This window comes from Bombina bombina, chromosome 6 (assembly GCF_027579735.1).
Source record: "Bombina bombina isolate aBomBom1 chromosome 6, aBomBom1.pri, whole genome shotgun sequence".
Lineage (NCBI taxonomy): Eukaryota > Metazoa > Chordata > Amphibia > Anura > Bombinatoridae > Bombina > Bombina bombina.
This window is the reverse complement of record NC_069504.1, coordinates 92,337,501-92,360,253: the sequence shown is the minus strand read 5'-3', so window position 1 is coordinate 92,360,253 and position 22,753 is coordinate 92,337,501. Positions and strand designations below refer to the sequence as shown.

The 22,753-nt window shown below is 38.0% G+C and overlaps 1 protein-coding gene across 4 annotated transcripts in view; it reads right to left on the bottom strand.

Moving 5' to 3' along the window:
- The window catches only part of CACNA2D1 (calcium voltage-gated channel auxiliary subunit alpha2delta 1), a 1,258,723-nt gene that overhangs the window by 775,196 nt on the left and 460,774 nt on the right, over positions 1–22,753 (bottom strand). For all 4 annotated transcript variants that reach the window (XM_053716513.1, XM_053716514.1, XM_053716515.1 and 1 more), the window contains exon 4: positions 16,133–16,192. In XM_053716513.1, the coding sequence (XP_053572488.1) occupies positions 16,133–16,192 (60 nt within the window). The remainder of the gene's footprint in view (positions 1–16,132; positions 16,193–22,753) is intronic.

The window sequence follows — 22,753 nt, the reverse complement described above, 5'->3', positions numbered from 1 at the left end:
TTCAGCTAAATCCCAGTAGTCCATTGCTGCTCCTGAACCTACCCAGGTATGCTTTTAAACTAATGATAGGAAGTGAATTAAGCAACTTAGATAATAGAAGTAAATTGTAATGAATGGTGTTTAACATTGTATGCTTATTTTGATTAATTAAAGGGACAGTAAAGTCATAATTAGACATTCATGATTTAGACAGAGCATAACATTTTAAACAACTTTCCAATTTACTTATATTATTTAATTTTCTTACTTCTCTTGTTATCCATTGCTGAAAGGTCTAGGTAAGCTCAGGAGCAGCAAAGAACCTAGGTTCTAGCTGCTGATTGGTGGCTGCATATATATATATATATATATATATATATATATACTGATTGTCATTATCTCTCACACATGTGTTTACTTAGAAACCAGTAGTGCATTGCTGCTCCTTCAGCAAATGATACCAAGAGAATGAAGCAAATTAGATAGTAGAAGTAAACTGGAAAGTTGTTTAAAATTGTTCTGCCTAATTCATTAAAGAAATTGTTTGGGTTTCATGCTCCTTTAAAGTTTAATTTTGACTTTACTCTCCCTTTAAAATTGATTTCTCTAAACCTGCCCTGGTTTCAGTGAAAATGGAGATAGTTTTATCTTTATTTAGTATAGACACATACTTATAGTATCATGAATCTCTTATTTAAAGGAAATTATACAAATGAATGATTTTTACCTCTTTGGCTGCCAGTAAGTGATTTTACCCCCGTGTTTGCCCCTCATTACTTTCTGCTCCATACTGTAGTGCTTATAGGCATGGGGATTATTTTTTTTTCTTGGCATAAGTACTTGCTAATTTACAATATTTAGTTCTTATTAAAAATATTTAAGAAAAAAATTGTCTCTTTATATGGCAATTAAAAACATGGTGGGGGAGGGGCAAGGGAGGTGGGAGGGGCACATGAGATGGGGGCAATTGGGTGGAGGAGGGGCAGATTAGGTAGGTAGGTGGAGCAAAGAGGGGGTGGGGGGCCCTGCCACACTTTTGCCCGGGGGCCCTGGTTGGTCTCAGTCCGCCCCTGCTCCTCAGCCCACCTAGGTATTATTTCAGCAAAGGATACCAAGACAATGAAGAAAATTTGATAGTAGTAAATTGTATGCTCTATCTGAAACATGAAAGAAGTTTATTGGTTTTCACGTACCTTTAATAGTGCCCCAAAAACTGATCATTAGTCTCTGGAAAAATCAACACAACCTTTCTTTTCAAGACTGGCTTGCTTGAAGCAACTAAGTCTTACTTTAGAGATATATTATTACATGGTAACAAACAAGTTGTCAATGTATCACACATTGCCTATGCTTTGGAAAGAAACTTAATTGGCATTGTTTATTGTGTTGCAGAATATCTGCTAACCTAGCACTCTTGTTGTCTGCGTACTTCATAGCTGTGATCTTCAGTATGTGGGTTGTTTAATTTCTATACCTATTTTTAATGTTATATTGTGGAGTTTTTATCTTTTAAGTTAACGGACAGATTCCATATGGAAATATTATTTGACATACAGTATACTTATTAAATAATAATTGTCAAGACACATATGGTGATTAATATGATTTTTTTTTATTATTTTTTTTCTTATTGTATAATCATCATATTTTCTTTTTTTTTCCCTTGAAAAACTATTAAAATAAAATATGTTAAAAAAAATAATAATAAAATTTGTGGTTTTAATTATCAGCCACAAAAGTTTATGGTGCCCACAGCAAAAGGAAATTAGTATTACTAAACTTTAAAACATGAATTACATTTATTGCTGTAGTTGAAAAACAAGACAGATTGTTCACACGGATAAAATGAAGTTTAAAAATCCATTAAAACCTTCTAAAATGTAATTATGGAATTTAGAACAAAAAATGACATCTGATCTCTTGAGGAAAGCTCCACGGAATGTTGGTTACAGAATTGTGGGTCATCAATATCAGTAATACTCAAACTGATTTAATATTTATGGTGACTTAAAAAAAAGACTTTCTAAGTTGAAATATTGTGAGTGTTCTGATAGCCATGTACAGCTTTAGTATGAAATTTATATGTGTATTTCATGACTTGTCTCAGAAACTTTAGCACAAAAGTCTGACACCTGAACTTAATATAGACAGACAGAGAGAGAGACATACAGACAGATAGATAGACAGACAGACATGCAGAGAGATTGTTACATAGAAAATACAAAATAAAAAAGTGTAAAAATGTTTTCATTGCATACAGTACTAAGATGTATCACCTTTTCTTTTTGTAATGCAGATAACACCGCTAATTGAGCTTCATAGCAAAAAAGGTGCAGTAATCTCAGGTTAAAAAAACAACACACTTTATTAAAGATTCTCGATAAAAGTTTGAAACAGTGGAGTAAAAAGTTTAAAATATTTGGTGTTGGCAGTCATTGCTGACGCGTTTTGGGCAAAGCCGTACTCATAGACTAGTGTCTAATGCTGGCACCCTGCAATATATGCACACATTGATTAACCCGTTACTGGCCAGTAAAAATATGAATATTTGTCCATTACTATATCCTAGTAAGACACATCAAATGCTGTTGCTCATGCAACTATGTATATAAACATATTAGTAACTAAGTATAATGGCTAAAACACATTAATTATGTTACAAAGAGGATAATATAAATTAAAATATCTATATATCTATGAAAATAACATAGATCACATAAATCAAATAGCATCCTTAATTATAATAAGGGTATAGTATCTGGTGTATGTTAGTTATTAACTCATTCTTATTTGTTTTATTTATATATATATATATATATATATATATATATATATATATATATATATATATATACCGTATATATATATATATATATGTAATTAAGTTTAAATTAAAATTCAAACAAACTTAACAAAGGTCGGGATAAAGAGGTGTGACAAATGCAAATGTATCATGTGCAAAGACAAGTGTTTTGGATCTCATTGCCCTAATGTTTGTATTCATATTTTCAATTTAGCACCTATGAAGTAAAACATGTATGTATACATATACAAAGTAATTTAAATAAATAAATCAAACTAAGAATGACAAGAAAACAAAACGACTAACAAAAGTTTTTATTTATGCCAAATTGGGAATTGAAACACTGGGGTCTGTAGCGTGTGGATCCAAAACACTTCTCTTTAGCTAGGAGTGAATCCATATCTCTCCCTCTTTTGGGTCTAAAGACCTGCTGTATTGAACTCCAGGCAAAAGGTAGAAACATTTTGTGAAAGTTCATTAATAAAATGAGTGACTAAAGCCGAGCAGTTTTCATTGTGAAGAATGTTGCTCAAATGTTCCCTATTCTAACCTCCCTAGTGGTCATACCTACATATTGTAATTTGCAATATGTACACCAAACTAAGTAGACCACATGGGTGGTGGAACAGTTGTTACAGCTCAAAATGTCAAATGTTGCTCCTGTCACAAAAAAATTAAAGCTCCTAGCCTGTATAATATATTCACATGTTTTACATCTATTATGCCCACATGTGTACATCCCCTTTGCCTCTAACAAAGCTCTAATGATCTTAGGTTTTCTAAGTTCATTGGGTGAAACCTGATTCCCTATGGTCATATTACATCTACAGGCAAAACAACAACTATCTTTGATGAAAGGTTTAAAGGCAGGTTCCACTTGTAATATTGGAAAGTATCAAAGTATCTGCAAATTATAGTACAGATCTAATTATTCTGATTACTGTAATCTGTAAAAAATGTCAACGTGTTATCCCATTTTGTTTTTTTAGGGTATTCCTGAAGTAATTGTTCTCATGATAAACTATCCACCTCGTCTCTAGCCTTCCCTATTACTGACCAGGAATAACCCCTATCATGTAACCTTCTATCATTTGTAGTACAATTGCGTTTTGCTCATATAAACTGGCCTTTAGCCACTGCTCAAGGGATGTGTTTGGGGTGACAACTCCTAGCGTGTAGGAGTATATTTCAAGAGATCGGTTTCCTGTCTAGTACTGTGTAAGTGACTTGGTTCATCCTGTTTTCCTGTCAGTTCTAGGTCTAAAAAAACTGATCTGATGTTGGAATTCAAAAGTGAAAGTTAAGCCCACTTCATTAATATTTAAATACCTCACAAATTCAATGGCTTGCTGTTGTGTACCAACCAAAATGAACAGGAGGTCATCAATAAATCTCTTATACATTTTGAAAATGTTCTTACAGCAACGTTCAACTTTAGTATGAAATGTATATGTATTTAATGACATGTCTCAGCAACTTTAGTACAAAAGTCTGACAACTGCAATGAATATAGATAGACAGACAGAAATACTAGTAGATGTTAGATGCGCATATTGCAAGTGAATATATGTCTACTAAACAAATGATAGACAAGGTGTGTTGTTGTGATATACTGTATGCTAATGTCAACACCAATAATAAGTGTATATTGCAAAAAATGCAAGTGAGTGCAAAAACATACAACTGTTCTCTAGTATGTGAAACAGTTAACTGCAGTAAATATACGTTTAAATGTGTTAATTGTAAAAGTCTGCTCTTAAAGCTTCCATATACAGTCAATAACATAACATATAATCATGTAATTCCCTATACTTGTGAGTACCAGTGTCCATAAAAAAATTCCAAAAAGACGTGTACCAAAAAAGTCATTCGTATGTAACTCAAACGAACAAAAAAGAATGCGAGAGACCGGAGGCTGCAAACTTCTTCCACAAACTTGGTGGCAATGCAAGTGTAGTGAATCTGTATAGATATCAGGTGTGTGAGAAAGTGGTCACTACGACCAGGAAATGTGTTGTGTGTTACTTGCACATTTTAATTAAAGTCTATATTGTTTTTAGACATTTGTTTCACGACTTTTAATAATCACTTTCTAGAATCCGCTATAGTTAACAGTGTTTAGCTTCCACCCTCTGTTTAAAACCTTTTCTCAGCGCATTAAGTACAATTCCTAACTGAATCTAACAGAACCTGGAGTATTTGTCCTATGGGTGTCTTCTACAGACCCTATGAGAGCACTGCTTCGATTGGGTTACTGCACAACAACATCGAGAGGATAGCTTTCTGGACAGCTAATAAAGGTCCAGCAGGCATTTGTGGCACTTATCGAGTGCTTTATACTTTGTAAGTATAATTTGTATTGCGTGTATTGAGACCAAGTAACACTGATTGCGCACTATTGTGGCGCCCTCCTCTGTTCTACCTCTATACAGATAGATAGACAGACATACAGATAGATAGATAGATAGATAGACAGATGATAGGCACACAGACATGCAGAGAGAGAGGAAAAGAGATTGTTACCTAGAAAATTCAAAATAAGAAAAAAAAATTGTAAAAACAATAAACTAAATTTCATTGCATACAGTAATAAGATGCATCACCTTTTCTTTTCGTAATGTCGATAACACCCCTAATTGAGCTACATAGCTTACAATAGAACATCTGTCTCTAATAAATGCAATATGAAGGTCACAAAAAAAATGTTAAAATCCTATGTTTTCATGTTGTGGGCATACACCCTACACAAGCAATCAATGGGTTAAAAACAGTAAAATGATACATTTACAATAAAGTATCACGCCAATGTCCCTTTAAATTTACCTTATAATGAATCTTGACACAGTTACAATATTCTCATGCTGCTGCACTGTGAGATTATGGTTACATTTTAAATCATACCAGCATTAACTTTCCATATATTCCTGCAGGGCTAGCATCTAAGCTTATCACTAGGGAATAATATTTATTTATGAAAGTGTCTCCAGCTGCAGCTCAAATCACAAGAAATTTCATAACCTTAAGGCTTATAATGTTATTGACAGTTGCCATATTTTGGGAAATTACTGGCTTCCCATCCAGCTTTATTGGTGATTCTTCTTACAACAATCTTTTGTAGCACTTGCTGTCACTGTGCTCCTAGGGCACTTTCCTCCGAACAAGTGATTTTGTGCTTATCTAGGCAATTCTGACACTGTGTTTCACGTCCAACCATAAGAATCACAGGACTTAATTATATAAAATTTTGCTGAAGACATGACAACTGCATTGAAAGCAGGAAGCATTGGGAAAAGGGGCAAACTACAAATTAGCTCCTCAACACCAATTGTGTTATGTGCCCGACTAGCTATATTTATTTGTATATACACACACAATCACTAATAGGATCTGCACTCTCACAAACAGTTAGTCAACCACCAGGGTGCCACTAAAACATATTGCACATGAAAAATGTGACTGCACTTGTTGGATTTAACAATCATTTTCATGTTTATTGTTAAGGACCATAAATATATATACACACACACACACATATATATTTACAAAGGAACTGGGTAGTAATTTTTTTGGGTATTCAAATTCTGGTTTGGTTTCATTTCTGGTCCTGGCATTGAATCCAGTGTGTCTTTTCTATATTCGTCCCTCTTATTCTGTTGGGTTTAATCTTTGTAAAGTCTTTTTTTTTCTAATAAATATTTTCTCCCTTTGTATGATGTCATGGTGGAGTCACTATTTGGGGGTCTTACTAGATTGTGAAACAAACATACACATATGAATGCTGTTTTCAAATTGTATCTAGAGTACTTCTCCTCTGGTATCCTATTGGACCCACCCAGCACTAGACAGCAACAAAAAAATATTTAAACAAGATATTGGTGCTCAGTTCTCTTGTTTCAGTGTATATGTTGAGCAAACACTTTTTATACATTGTGCCTGACTCCATAACAATTTACAAACTAGAGCAGAAAACTCATTATAAAAAAATATAAACTCATTATAAAAATTATGAAAACAATTATGAAAAAAATTAAAGCTGTTCTTACAAATATATAGGAAATATTTAAAACAGTTCTGATAGTGGGGTCTATCTTTCAAGCTCCGAATGGAGCTTAATGCCCCGTGTTTCTGGCGAGTCTGCAGGCTCGCCAGAAACAGCAGTTATGAAGCAGCGGTCACAAAGACCTGAGCAGGCGGACAGACATTGCTGGAAATCAACCCGATCGAGTACGATCGGGTTGATTGACACCTCCCTGCTGGAGGCCCAATGGCCGCAATTCTGCAGGGGGCGGCGTTGCACCATCAGCTCTTGTGAGCTGCTGGTGCAATGCTGAATACAGAGAGCGTATTGCTCTCCGCATTCAGCGAGGTCTGGCGGACCTGATCCGCACTGTCGGATCAGGTCCGCCAGACCTTGTTAAATAGGGGCCATTGTCTTGTGATCATTATATATCTTAAATAAATTACCATGATTGTATAGGTTGGAATCATGTTTTAAAGGACAAAACCTTTTGAAACAATATGCAGTATATTAGGATAAGATAGACAATTGTTATACTGTAATTTTTGGACTTAAAGAAGGGTTAAACAACTCAATGAAGCCAAGAAGCCATGGTTATTCAAATTTTGCTTTTGGCTTCTATTTTTTTTTTTTTATTCATCTACATATATTTAAAATCTATTTTAAAAGTCCATTTAATACCCAAAGCAAAATTCATGCTTCTAGCTTAATATTCTTGGGGATACCTAAATATAAAATAATTTTGTGAACCCCAACTTAAAGGAAACATTTTGGGCAAGATTACAAGTGGCGCTCTAACAGTTACATGTGAGCAAAAAACAGAATTTATGTTTACCTGATAAATTTCTTTCTCCAACGGTGTGTCCGGTCCACGGCGTCATCCTTACTTGTGGGATATTCTCTTCCCCAACAGGAAATGGCAAAGAGCCCAGCAAAGCTGGTCACATGATCCCTCCTAGGCTCCGCCTACCCCAGTCATTCGACCGACGTTAAGGAGGAATATTTGCATAGGAGAAACCATATGGTACCGTGGTGACTGTAGTTAAAGAAAATAAATTATCAGACCTGATTAAAAAAACCAGGGCGGGCCGTGGGCCGGACACACCGGTGGGGAAAGAAATTTATCAGGTAAACATAAATTCTGTTTTCTCCAACATAGGTGTGTCCGGTCCACGGCGTCATCCTTACTTGTGGGAACCAATACCAAAGCTTTAGGACACGGATGAAGGGAGGGAGCAAATCAGGTCACCTAAATGGAAGGCACCACGGCTTGCAAAACCTTTCTCCCAAAAATAGCCTCAGAAGAAGCAAAAGTATCAAACTTGTAAAATTTGGTAAAAGTGTGCAGTGAAGACCAAGTTGCTGCCCTACATATCTGATCAACAGAAGCCTCGTTCTTGAAGGCCCATGTGGAAGCCACAGCCCTAGTGGAATGAGCTGTGATTCTTTCGGGAGGCTGCCGTCCGGCAGTCTCGTAAGCCAATCTGATGATGCTTTTAATCCAAAAAGAGAGAGAGGTAGAAGTTGCTTTTTGACCTCTCCTTTTACCGGAATAAACAACAAACAAGGAAGATGTTTGTCTAAAATCCTTTGTAGCATCTAAATAGAATTTTAGAGCGCGAACAACATCCAAATTGTGCAACAAACGTTCCTTCTTTGAAACTGGTTTTGGACACAGAGAAGGTACGATAATCTCCTGGTTAATGTTTTTGTTAGAAACAACTTTTGGAAGAAAACCAGGTTTAGTACGTAAAACCACCTTATCTGCATGGAACACCAGATAAGGAGGAGAACACTGCAGAGCAGATAATTCTGAGACTCTTCTAGCAGAAGAAATCGCAACTAAAAACAAAACTTTCCAAGATAATAACTTAATATCAACGGAATGTAAGGGTTCAAACGGAACCCCCTGAAGAACTGAAAGAACTAAATTGAGACTCCAAGGAGGAGTCAAAGGTTTGTAAACAGGCTTGATTCTAACCAAAGCCTGAACAAAGGCTTGAACATCTGGCACAGCTGCCAGCTTTTTGTGAAGTAATACCGACAAGGCAGAAATCTGTCCCTTCAGGGAACTAGCAGATAATCCTTTTTCCAATCCTTCTTGAAGGAAGGATAGAATCCTAGGAATCTTAACCTTGTCCCAAGGGAATCCTTTAGATTCACACCAACAGATATATTTTTTCCAAATTTTGTGGTAAATCTTTCTAGTTACAGGCTTTCTGGCCTGAACAAGAGTATCGATAACAGAATCTGAGAATCCTCGCTTCGATAAAATCAAGCGTTCAATCTCCAAGCAGTCAGCTGGAGTGAAACCAGATTCGGATGTTCGAACGGACCCTGAACAAGAAGGTCTCGTCTCAAAGGTAGCTTCCAAGGTGGAGCCGATGACATATTCACCAGATCTGCATACCAAGTCCTGCGTGGCCACGCAGGAGCTATCAAGATCACCGACGCCCTCTCCTGATTGATCCTGGCTACCAGCCTGGGGATGAGAGGAAATGGCGGGAACACATAAGCTAGTTTGAAGGTCCAAGGTGCTACTAGTGCATCCACTAGAGCCGCCTTGGGATCCCTGGATCTGGCCCCGTAGCAAGGAACTTTGAAGTTCTGACGAGAGGCCATCAGATCCATGTCTGGAATGCCCCACAGGTGAGTGACTTGGGCAAAGATTTCCGGATGGAGTTCCCACTCCCCCGGATGCAATGTCTGACGACTCAGAAAATCCGCTTCCCAATTTTCCACTCCTGGGATGTGGATAGCAGACAGGTGGCAGGAGTGAGACTCCGCCCATAGAATGATTTTGGTCACTTCTTCCATCGCTAGGGAACTCCTTGTTCCCCCCTGATGGTTGATGTACGCAACAGTTGTCATATTGTCTGATTGAAACCGTATGAACTTGGTCCTCGCTAGCCGAGGCCAGGCCTTGAGAGCATTGAATATCGCTCTCAGTTCCAGAATATTTATCGGTAGAAGAGATTCTTCCCGAGACCAAAGACCCTGAGCTTTCAGGGATCCCCAGACCGCGCCCCAGCCCATTAGACTGGCGTCGGTCGTGACAATGACCCACTCTGGTCTGCGGAACGTCATCCCTTGAGACAGATTGTCCAGGGACAGCCACCAACGGAGTGAGTCTCTGGTCCTCTGATTTACTTGTATCTTCGGAGACAAGTCTGTATAGTCCCCATTCCACTGACTGAGCATGCACAGTTGTAATGGTCTTAGATGAATGCGCGCAAAAGGAACTATGTCCATCGCCGCTACCATCAACCCGATCACTTCCATGCACTGAGCTATGGAAGGAAGAGGAACGGAATGAAGTATCCGACAAGAGTCTAGAAGTTTTGTTTTTCTGGCCTCTGTTAGAAAGATCCTCATTTCTAAAGAGTCTATAATTGTTCCCAAGAAGGGAACCCTTGTTGACGGGGATAGAGAACTCTTTTCCACGTTCACTTTCCAGCCGTGAGATCTGAGAAAGGCCAGGACAATGTCCGTGTGAGCCTTTGCTTGAGGAAGGGACGACGCTTGAATCAGAATGTCGTCCAGGTAAGGTACTACTGCAATGCCCCTTGGTCTTAGCACCGCTAGAAGGGAGCCTAGTACCTTTGTGAAAATCCTTGGAGCAGTGGCTAATCCGAAAGGAAGCGCCACGAACTGGTAATGTTTGTCCAGGAATGCAAACCTTAGGAACCGATGATGTTCCTTGTGGATAGGAATATGTAGATACGCATCCTTTAAATCCACCGTGGTCATGAATTGACCCTCCTGGATGGAAGGAAGAATAGTTCGAATGGTTTCCATCTTGAAAGATGGAACCTTGAGAAACTTGTTTAAGATCTTGAGATCTAAGATTGGTCTGAACGTTCCCTCTTTTTTGGGAACTATGAACAGATTGGAGTAGAACCCCATCCCTTGTTCTCTTAGTGGAACAGGATGAATCACTCCCATTTTTAACAGGTCTTCTACACAATGTAAGAACGCCTGTCTTTTTATGTGGTCTGAAGACAACTGAGACCTGTGGAACCTCCCCCTTGGGGGAAGTCCCTTGAATTCCAGAAGATAACCCTGGGAGACTATTTCTAGCGCCCAAGGATCCAGAACATCTCTTGCCCAAGCCTGAGCGAAGAGAGAGAGTCTGCCCCCCACCAGATCCGGTCCCGGATCGGGGGCCAATATTTCATGCTGTCTTGGTAGCAGTGGCAGGCTTCTTGGCCTGTTTTCCCTTGTTCCAGCCTTGCATTGGTCTCCAAGCTGGCTTGGCTTGAGAAGTATTACCCTCTTGCTTAGAGGACGTAGCACTTTGGGCTGGTCCGTTTTTACGAAAGGGACGAAAATTGGGTCTATTTTTCGCCTTGAAAGGCCGATCCTGAGGAAGGGCGTGGCCCTTACCCCCAGTGATATCCGAGATAATCTCTTTCAAGTCAGGGCCAAACAGCGTTTTCCCCTTGAAAGGAATGTTTAGTAGCTTGTTCTTGGAAGACGCGTCAGCCGACCAAGATTTCAACCAAAGCGCTCTGCGCGCCACAATAGCAAACCCAGAATTCTTAGCCGCTAACCTAGCCAATTGCAAAGTGGCGTCTAGGGTGAAAGAATTAGCCAATTTGAGAGCATTGATTCTGTCCATAATCTCCTCATAAGGAGGAGAATCACTATCGAGCGCCTTTATCAGTTCATCAAACCAGAAACATGCGGCTGTAGTGACAGGGACAATGCATGAAATTGGTTGTAGAAGGTAACCTGCTGAACAAACATCTTTTTAAGCAAACCTTCTAATTTTTTATCCATAGGATCTTTGAAAGCACAACTATCCTCTATGGGTATAGTGGTGCGTTTGTTTAAAGTAGAAACCGCTCCCTCGACCTTGGGGACTGTCTGCCATAAGTCCTTTCTGGGGTCGACCATAGGAAACAATTTTTTAAATATGGGGGGAGGGACGAAAGGAATACCGGGCCTTTCCCATTCTTTATTAACAATGTCCGCCACCCGCTTGGGTATAGGAAAAGCTTCTGGGAGCTCCGGCACCTCTAGGAACTTGTCCATTTTACATAGTTTCTCTGGGATGACCAACTTTTCACAATCATCCAGAGTGGATAATACCTCCTTAAGCAGAATGCGGAGATGTTCCAACTTAAATTTAAATGCAATTACATCAGGTTCAGCCTGTTGAGAAATGTTCCCTGAATCAGTAATTTCTCCCTCAGACAAAACCTCCCTGGCCCCCTCAGATTGGGTTAGGGGCCCTTCAGAGATATTAATATCAGCGTCGTCATGCTCTTCAGTAACTAAAACAGAGCAGCCACGCTTACGCTGACAAGGGTTCATTTTGGCTAAAATGTTTTTGACAGAATTATCCATTACAGCCGTTAATTGTTGCATAGTAAGGAGTATTGGCGCGCTAGATGTACTAGGGGCCTCCTGAGTGGGCAAGACTCGTGTAGACGAAGGAGGGAATGATGCAGTACCATGCTTACTCCCCTCACTTGAGGAATCATCTTGGGCATCATTGTCATTATCACATAAATCACATTTATTTAAATGAACAGGAATTCTGGCTTCCCCACATTCAGAACACAGTCTATCTGGTAGTTCAGACATGTTAAACAGGCATAAACTTGATAATAAAGTACAAAAAACGTTTTAAAATAAAACCGTTACTGTCACTTTAAATTTTAAACTGAACACACTTTATTACTGCAATTGCGAAAAAACATGAAGGAATTGTACAAAATTCACCAAATTTTCACCACAGTGTCTTAAAGCCTTAAAAGTATTGCACACCAAATTTGGAAGCTTTAACCCTTAAAATAAAGGAACCGGAGCCGTTTAAACACTTTAACCCCTTTACAGTCCCTGGTATCTGCTTTGCTGAGACCCAACCAAACCAAAAGGGGAATACGATACCAAATGACGCCTTCAGAAAGTCTTTTCTAAGTATCAGAGCTCCTCTCACATGCGACTGCATGCCATGCCTCTCAAAAACAAGTGCGCCACACCGGCGCGAAAATGAGGCTCTGCTTATGCTTTGGGAAAGCCCCAGAGAAATAAGGTGTCTAATACAGTGCCTGCCGATATTATAATATCAATAAACCCAGATAAAATGATTCCTCAAAGCTAAATATGTTTTAAAACTGAATCGATTTAGCCCAGAAAAGTCTACAAACTTAATAAGCCCTTGTGAAGCCCTTAATTACCATCGTAATAAACATGGCTTACCGGATCCCATAGGGAAAAATGACAGCTTCCAGCATTACATCGTCTTGTTAGAATGTGTCATACCTCAAGCAGCAAGAGACTGCACACTGTTCCCCCAACTGAAGTTAATTGCTCTCAACAGTCCTGTGTGGAACAGCCATGGATTTTAGTTACGGTGCTAAAATCATTTTCCTCATACAAACAGAAATCTTCATCTCTTTTCTGTTTCTGAGTAAATAGTACATACCAGCACTATTTTAAAATAACAAACTCTTGATTGAATAATAAAAACTACAGTTAAACACTAAAAAACTCTAAGCCATCTCCGTGGAGATGTTGCCTGTACAACGGCAAAGAGAATGACTGGGGTAGGCGGAGCCTAGGAGGGATCATGTGACCAGCTTTGCTGGGCTCTTTGCCATTTCCTGTTGGGGAAGAGAATATCCCACAAGTAAGGATGACGCCGTGGACCGGACACACCTATGTTGGAGAAAAGGGGTTTATCGCAGATGTTTGCATGTGTCGGGTTTGGCGCTCGTATTACAAGTTGAAAAGAAACAATGTGCAAATACTCTCTTTTGCTCTCCCTCTCCCCTCTCTTTTGCTCTCTCTCTCCCCTCTCTTTTGCTCTGTCTCACCCCCTCTCTTTTGCTCTCCCTCACCCCATCTCTTTTGCTCTCCCTCTCCCCATCTCTTTTGCTCTCCCTCTCCCCCCTCTCTTTTGCGCTCTCTCTCCCCCTCTCTTTTGCTCTCCCTCTTCCCTCTCTTTTTTCTCTCTCTCCTCTCTCTTTTGCTCTCTCTCTCCCCTCTCTTTTGATCTCTCTCCCCCTCTCTTTTGCTCTCTCTCCCCCTCTCTTTTACTCTCTCTCTCTCCCCTCTCTTTTGTTCTCTCTCTCCCCTCTCTTTTGCTTTCTCTTTTCCCTCTATTTTACTCTTTCTCTCCCCTCTATTTTGCTCTCTCTCCCCTCTCTTTTACTCTCTTTCTCCCCTCTATTTTGCTTTCTCTCTCCCCTCTCTTTTGCTCTCTCCCCTCTCTTTTGCTCTCTCCCCCCTCCTTTTGCTCTTTTCCCCCTCTCTTTTGCTCTCTCTCTCCCCCCCTCACTTTTGCTCTCTCTCCCCCTCTCTTTTACGCTCTCTCTCTCCCCCCCACTCTTTTGCTCTCTCTCTTTTGTTCTCTCTCCCCCTCTCTTTTGCGCTCTCTCTCCCACTCTCTTTTGCTCTCTCTCCCCCTCTCTTTTGCTCTCCCTCCCCTCTTTCATTTGCTCTCTTTCCCCTCTCATTTGCTCTCCCTCCCCCTCTAATTTGCTCTCCCTCTCCCCTATCATTTGCTCTCTCTCTCCCCCCCTCTCTTTTGCTTTCTCTCTCCCCCCTCTCTTTTGCTCTCTCCCCTCTCTTTTGCTCTCTATCCCCCCTCTCTTTTACTCTCTGTCTCTCCCCTCTCTTTTGCTCTCTCCCACGTCTCTTTTTCTCTCTCTCCCCCTCTCTTTTGCTCTCCCCCCTCTCTTTTGCTCTCCCCCCTCTATTTTGCTCTCCCCCCTCTCTTTTGCTCTCTCTCCCCTCTCTTTTGCTCTCTCTCTCCCCTCTCTTTTGCTCTCTCTCTCCCCCTCTCTTTTGCTCTCTCCCCCCTCTCTTTTGCTCTCTCTCCCCCTCTCTTTTGCTATCTCTCTCCCCCACTCTTTTGCTCTCTTTTGTTCTCTCTCCCCCTCTCTTTTGTGCTCTCTCTCCCCCCTCTTTTGCTCTCCCTCCCCCCTTTCATTTGCTATCTCCCCCCTCTCATTTGCTCTTCCTCCCTCTCTTATTTGCTCTCCCTCTCCCCTCTCACTTGCTCTTTATCTCCCCTCCCTCTCATTTGCTCTCTCTCTCCCCCTCTCTTTTGCTCTCTCCCCTCTCTTTTTGCTCTCTCTCCCCGCTCTATTTTGCCCTCTCTTTCTCCCCTCTCTTTTGCTCTCTCTCCCCCCTCTCTTTTTCTCTCTCTCCCCCTCTCTTTTGCTCTCCCCCCTCTCTTTTGCTCTCCCTCCTCTCTTTTATGCTTTTGCTCTCCCTCTCTTTTGCTCTCTCTCCCCTCTTTTGCTCTCTCCACCCTCTTTTGCTCTCTCCCCCTCTCTTTTCCTTCCCCCCTTCTCTTTTGCTCTCTCTCACCCTTCTCTATCTCCCCCTCTTTTGTTCTCTCTCACCCCTCTTGTGCGCTCTCACAAAGACAGCCACGGCCGCTCCTACCTGGCCCCGCCCCAGTCACTCCCTGGCTCCGCCCTGTCATGCCCCGGCTCCACCTCAGTCATGCCCCAGCTCCGCCCCGTCACGCCGACTGGCCCCGCCCCCTTTACGTCCAGTCCCCAGGTTACGAACAAGATAGGTTCTGTAGGTTTGTTCTTAAGTTGAATTAGTGTGTAAGGTGTAACAGGCACTTTTTTAGGTCAAACATTGTTTTAGTTTTCTATAGCCTAGGAAAAAGTTTGTTTTGCTATCTGACTGTGCTCCTGTTCAGAAAATTTTACATTACTTTCTGTCCTTGTGACAATTGGATTTTGAGTATTTTGGGTTATCCTGGAAAGAAGGATTGGCGATAAAGCTCTATTTTCTCTGTAAGTACGAGTTGTAATTAAGTCGGATGTCTGTAACCCGGGGACTGCCTGTATATAGGTATAGATATTTATTGCACCAAAATACCTTCTTATATATATATATATATATATATATATATATATATATATATATATATATATATATATATATATATGAATAAATAGAACATATTCTTCTATGTGAAGAATGTTGGAATGTGAAATATTCATATTTTCATGTCAGATTAGCACACTTGAGAATATGCGATCGGGTTTACGTGCGAGTAGGGTGTTTTTTTGTGTGTGTTTTTTTTGCTCCATTGACTTTTTATGAGGGAATATGTTAAGGCAATATTCAAAGTTTAGCTTTTTGCTTTCATTAGGTTAGAGCGTGAGAGAAAACTTTCCACTAAACTTGTAATACGCATGTTACCCAACGCGCACAAAAAGCTTACTTTTAGCAGAGTTAGTACTAGAGCAGAAGCGTTATATACTGCTCCACTTGTAATCTGGCCCTTTATTGTTATTTGCTTAGAAATTCGGAAGATAAAATAAGCAACCATACACACACAGCAACCTTACCGAAAACTCATCTCGCCATTGATGTGATGCTTGAAATTTCTCTGCAGCTTGAGCTAGACGCTGAAAGAAACAAATAAATAGATTAGGATTTATGTTATTTCACGTGCATTACTCTGATATTACTATTATTATTTTAATTTGATTTATTTACAAGTAAACATTTCTAGACATAGATATATATTTCCTTTTAATGAGCAGAAAAAAATAAAATCATTGTTGATACTGTTTAAAAATATATAAAGCAGTAAATCTAATATTGTAGACACGGTGGCCTTCATCCATTAAGAATGGAAAAGTGTGACATGAGATGAACAAGTTGAGCATACATTTCATCTCCATGCACAAATAATGAATTAAAGGGATACGAAACCCCCCAAATGTAAAAAACAAAATACCAATTTACTTTGATTGTCAAATTTGCTTTGTTCCCATGAAATTATTTGTTAAAGAGATACCTAGGTAGGTGTTCTGTAGCGATAAATGTCAAGAAATAGTGCTGCCATCTAGTGGGCTTGCAAATGTATAACTTTCTTGCAAAACTGCTGCCATATAGTGCTCTAGACACGCGCAGGCTCATCAGCTTTTTTCAACAAAAGATACCAAGAGAATGAAGAAAATTTGGCAATAGAAGTAAATTACAAAGTTATTTACATTTGCATGTGCTGTATGAATCATAAAATAAAAAAATATGTGTTTCATGTCCCTTTAAAGTAGCGAAAAATAGAGGATGTAAGTTATAGGTCTGAATCCAAGATAAATATGTTAAGTGAAGTTCTAATAAATGTTCTTTGTCTGCAGTCTAATCAAAAGCACCTACTTGAGTAAAAAATATCAAAACTTAAGAAATACAAAATATCAAGATCAAGTGGCAAATGGCAATCGAGTGACAACATTGTTACAACTTAAAGTAACACAAACACAATATGTATTGTCCCTACACTGAGCAGTGATAAAACAAATTATATATTAAAATTCAGTTATTACCTTATTTAAATTTTATTTTATTTATATCCAGGAGTGCCCAAATAACAGGTACATTTATACCCTATGATAGTCAAATTATTGGAAAACTACCAAAATCATAGGAATACATGACGTATAACACCTAATAGTCATAATCAAAGATTATATGACTATAGAATAGAAAGCCAAACAAGCAAGATACATTTGGCACTTGCATCCACAAATTAGTATATTAACACTAAACCTGGGTAGAATAACTACAGTATTGTGTAATCGTAAGTAATGTATGTAGTACACATAATATAAAAGCACTATACATGCTTTGTGAAATCCACAACACACCGTGCTTAAATAAGCTAACTCTCCTTGATATCAGAAAACTATCCACATAAAAATTGAGAGAGTAATACAAACACTGTCATCAGTAGAGATTGGTAACAGTCATAAATACCAGTTACTAGGAACTTATTTCCCTACCCAATACTAAGTGAGTACCAATAATTTACCTATATAACGAAGGCCAGATAGAAAATGAACAGGTCTCACAGGTCACCAGTAGCAACTAGAGATAGAGTGATTTTAAATGTTTGTGTTTACCCATCTTTTAAGGTAACTATTAAAAGTTATATTTTAATAAAAAGTAATTTGCCTCTACCATCAGTCTGGGCAGAGAGTGCTATACAACATTTCTTTCTAGGGAGCCTAATCCCATTTGTTTAAAAAAGTAATACAATTTATGCCTAACACATTTTAATTTCCATTTGCTTCTAGTTTCAATATTAAAATGTATTTTTAACATATTTTTAGATAATGTCAGGTAACGGGGATATAGATTGAAAAGGTAGAATTGTACTTAGTAAGATAACACTATTGCCATATCACATATGAACATTATACAATCAGAAAATATTGAGAGATAACATAAACTTATCTCTGCATGAATGCATCAACTCATGTAGAGCAAAAACTCCAACATGCATCTAAGGATACTTCAAGCAATAATGCCATGCAGCTGTTTATATTGAACTATTTGTTACATTATTAATATAATGAATACAGAGAGCTAGTTCCCTGCTGTTTAAGGTTGTTTCAATGAAAATGAATTCATATTTTATACAAGCATAGCATAAATATATGTTATGACTAGCTAATGCGACTTTTCATATATCCACGATTTACATTATTGTTTTCCACAACAAAAAAACAAGCAATACAATTGCACATATAGAATAAAGGAAATACGTAATGTAAAGCATAAGGCAAATACATAATGTAAAGAATAAGGGAAATACATAATGTAAAGAATAAGGGAAATACATAATGTAAAGAATAAGGGAAATACAGAACAAATGACACGTTTAGATATTCGCAAATACATACATGAGTGAAAATACAGTAAAGAAACCCAATAATAATAGTAACAGACAGAAAGATGATGATGAAGATAGACAAACAGATATTAGATAGATAGATAGATAGATAGATGATAGATAGATAATAAATAGATAGATAGATAGATAGATAGAAGGATGATCGATAGATAGATTATTGATAGATAGATAGATTGATAGATAGATAGATAGATAGATAGATAGATAGATAGATAGATTGTAAGTTCCCACGGAATAGGACCCCAAATTCTTCATGTTTTATTTTTCAAATTTTGCCTTGTCTCTTGTTGACGTTTTATAAAGAAAGTCTAATAATAGATTAGAATAGAATTGTATTACTTTCAGTAGCAGTAATTTATTCACTGACAACATTTATCATTATCATTTTACAGAAAGTATTTATCAAAACAGTGAGCTTATATAGCTTTCTATACAATAAAAGAACACATCCTCTACTTGTAATTGTTATTTTTAATATATTGTGATACTTTTTAATGAACAATCACATTAACCCTTTGAGTGCTGATGACGGCTTTGAGCTGTCACAGAGTTTCTCACTCTGGTGCTAATGACGGCTCAGAGCCGTCATGAGCACTCTCCCACCTTGAGGGAGATCTGGGGGCGCCTAACTGCTCCTACCCCGGCGATCGTGCCTGTAGAGTGACAGGCATCGCTGGGGATTCACGTGATTTGCGGTGACGTCACACGCAATGACGTGATGATGTCACCGCGCAACTTTATTTATACTTAACAATGTTAAGTATAGGAGGAGGGGGCATGCTGCTTAGAAGCCTGTATCTCAGGCATCTAAGCAGCTACAGACCCCCAAGACCCATTGTTGGAAAGGTAATTGTTTCCAACAGTGTAAGTCTGGAGTCTGAAAAAAAAATGTTTAAAAGTTGTTTTCAAAATTAGCACCCAGGTGAGAAAGTGCTTAGCACTCAAAGGGTTAATAGAAGAATACATTTATAGATCAAGATGTTGCAGTGTACAAGACTTCATATCCTCAGAGGTCACTCTCAACTTCCTGTGAGGTTTTGAACGCTTACGTAATCCAACATCTTGATGTTGTCTATTAAATGTATCCCATTTTATTAAACTAACACCCATTCATCCAAAACCTGCCCATTTTTAACTTTAAACAGGATATTCAAAATTTCCACTCCGTGTGCGTTAAATTTATTTGGAATAGAAAAAAAAAACTGATTGTCATTAGGCAGATTGATGCAAAAAAAGAATGTACTGGTCTAACCTTCCCGATATTCATTTGTATAATTTAGTGGCTTTATCTAAAGTTGCTTTAGACGGGATAGTGAATTATATGGAGTTGGAAGAAGCTATTGTGGCCCCTTTTTATTTAAAGGCATTATTACATATCTTTCCTAAGAAGCTCCCTGATAAAATATCAATATCAATGAAGAATGTAATCCTGGCTTGGCAAAAATGCTGCTTAATTCTGGATGTTGATTTAAAATTTTCAGAATTTTTCCCTATCCAAGGTAATCCAGAATGTATTCTCGTTTTTTTACTTTGGAATGAAAAAGGTATTTCTTTCTATCATCAGGCTATGACTTAAAGGGACACTGAATCCAAATGTTTCCTTTTGTGATTCAGATAGAGCATGCAATTTTAAGCAACTTCCTAATTTACTCCTATTATCAAATTTTCTTTATTATCTTCGTATCTTTATTTGAAATGCAAGAATGTAAGTTTAGATGCCGGCCCATTTTTGTTGAACAACCTAGGTTGTCCTTGCTGATTGGTGGATAAATTCATCCACCAATAAAAAAGTGTTGTCCAGAGTTCTGATCCAAAAAAAAGCTTAGATGTCTTCTTTTTCAAATAAAGATAGCAAGAGAACAAAGAAAACTTGATAATAGGAATAAATTAGAAAGTTGCTTAAAATTGCATGCTCTTTCTGAATCATGAAAGAAAAAATTTGGGTTTAGTGTCCCTTTAAGATAATCAGACATTATCATTTAATACCCTCTTTAACAAAGTTAATCTACCTAGATCCAATCTATATGCTTATTTCCAGTTAAGATATTACATTGATTCTCATAATTGGAGCCTTGAAGCTTTGGATTGCTGGTCAGATATCAACATATGTATTCAGAAGTTCAGATCAGGTTTATACTCTCACTATTGTACGACATTCTATTGGCTAAACAGAGTCAAATTCACTTAAACAAAATTGTGGATTACTGGACACTATAATTCCCTACAATAAATTAACGTAGTATAAGACAAAGCTTTAAAATGTTATGAAAAACTTTAAAATGTTATGAAACTGTAATGTCCATCGGGTTTAAGAGAATCTTACATTAAAATGATTTACAACACATATATTACTCCACATAAAATATCTAAGTATTATTCTTCGTCTATAGATAATTGTCCATGTTGTGCATTTTAGAAAGCAGATTTGGTTAATATGTTTTGGTTCTGCCCCAAAATATGTCAATTCTGGCAAAAAAATCTTCTGGTTTAATAAATTGTATAAAGATAATGTCAGTATACAGCTGGAGAATATCCTATTTCTGTTTAATTTTGATGACGAACCACAAATCCATTTGAGAACTATAAATACCATTATTTTATTGGTACATTACCTTATTCTGAAAAATTGGAAGGCTTCCTCTGCTCCAGCATTGTCACTATGTTTTAGGGAAAATTAAAGCCAAATCATTTTCAAAAACCTATAATAATTTCCCTTTTTTTTAGAAAATAAAATAAAAAACTTTTTTAACAACTGGCTCCCGATAATTAAAACCTATCCTCTTCCTACACAGAAGCAGATCCTAACCCCGTTTCTTAGATCAAATAGTTTATGTGATTTAGTTCTTCAGAACTGGTTCCCATACAAGTGGATTTCCAGTGCCTAAAGAACAAGTCTTAGTTGGTTTGTAATTAAACCCCCCCCCCCCCCAGGTAGGGAGGTTGGAGGACATGGGTTTGTTTTCCTCCCCCCCTCCCCTTTAATTTTTTTTTGGGGGGGGTTTGGGGGGTGGTTTAGTTGTTGTTTTTTTTTAAAAACGCACACATGGTGGTAGAAAGATATTAGTGAAAAAACAAGTTTAGAGTGAGTGCACCTGGTGAGTGTTAATGTTGGGAAAATTGGTTAATATAACCACGCTCTAAACCCTACAAGTGTGACAATTGTTCCTTCAAACAACTGTCAAAGAATGAAGTGCAATAACCAAGGTGAGGGGAGCTAGAGGTATAATTAGTGGTGATTGTATGTTACTGTGTAACCTAAATAAAAGTTTATGCTTAAGCGTTATGGTTGATAAAATAATATATTTATTTTAAAACACTTTAAAACATATGCATAGTAAAAGTATAGAGCTCTATTACTTTAAGACATATAAAACAATATACAATATACAAATTGTAATAACAATAATTGAAGCTTTAAAATAGTTGCTAAAATATTGTACACTTATTTGCTTGCTTAAATATGTACACTTTTTGCTTTCTTCTGTGGTCTACACGGTCTCTTTTAAGGCTCTAAAAGTTTAGTATTAATATTAATGTTCTTCTAGTACTCACGATTTGGTCTTGAGTGTAAAGGCTTTTTAGCTTTATGGGGTAATAAAAAACCGTTGTGGAGGCAAAATACGTTTGGAGTAAATACAGCCTTAAAGTTGACAATCTTGCTTTTTGTAGTTTTGGAGGTTAATAAGAACAAGCTGTTGATTTGTTTCTATTTCCTTTATTAGGCTGATACAATGTTTATCTCCAATAAGTTGTACTAGAGAAAAATCTTAGCCGTTTTAGCGCTGAAAAGGTGCTTGAAAGTTCCTCAAATTTTTCGTTAAGGCTTTAAATTGAATTATCCGTTGGTCTCTGAGACTGTATACCCTATTTTGTGCTAGTATGCTATTCAGGGTTTGCAGGAGTCTCTAAGAGGCTTATAGCGTTTGAAAATTCCTCAATCTTTAGCAGGAGTTTGTTTGCGAATTACCGTTGGTCTCTGAGACTGTTTACCCTTTAGATTTTGTTCAGGGTTTGCAGGAGTCTCTAAGAGGCAGTTCTGTCTGTTGTCCGGTGTTTTTCTTCTTTTGCGCTTATTATTTCAAGCGCTAGATAGAGCTGAATCCGTTGAAAGGAAGATAGTTCTTGTCCCACAGTGTGGGCATTAACTGTCAAAGAGGGTGCGCACTCAGGTGGGCAGATCTACGCGTTTCGGCGGGTGCCTTTATCATTTTCAAAAACCTATAATAATTTCCCTTTTTTTTAGAAAATAAAATAAAAAACTTTTTTA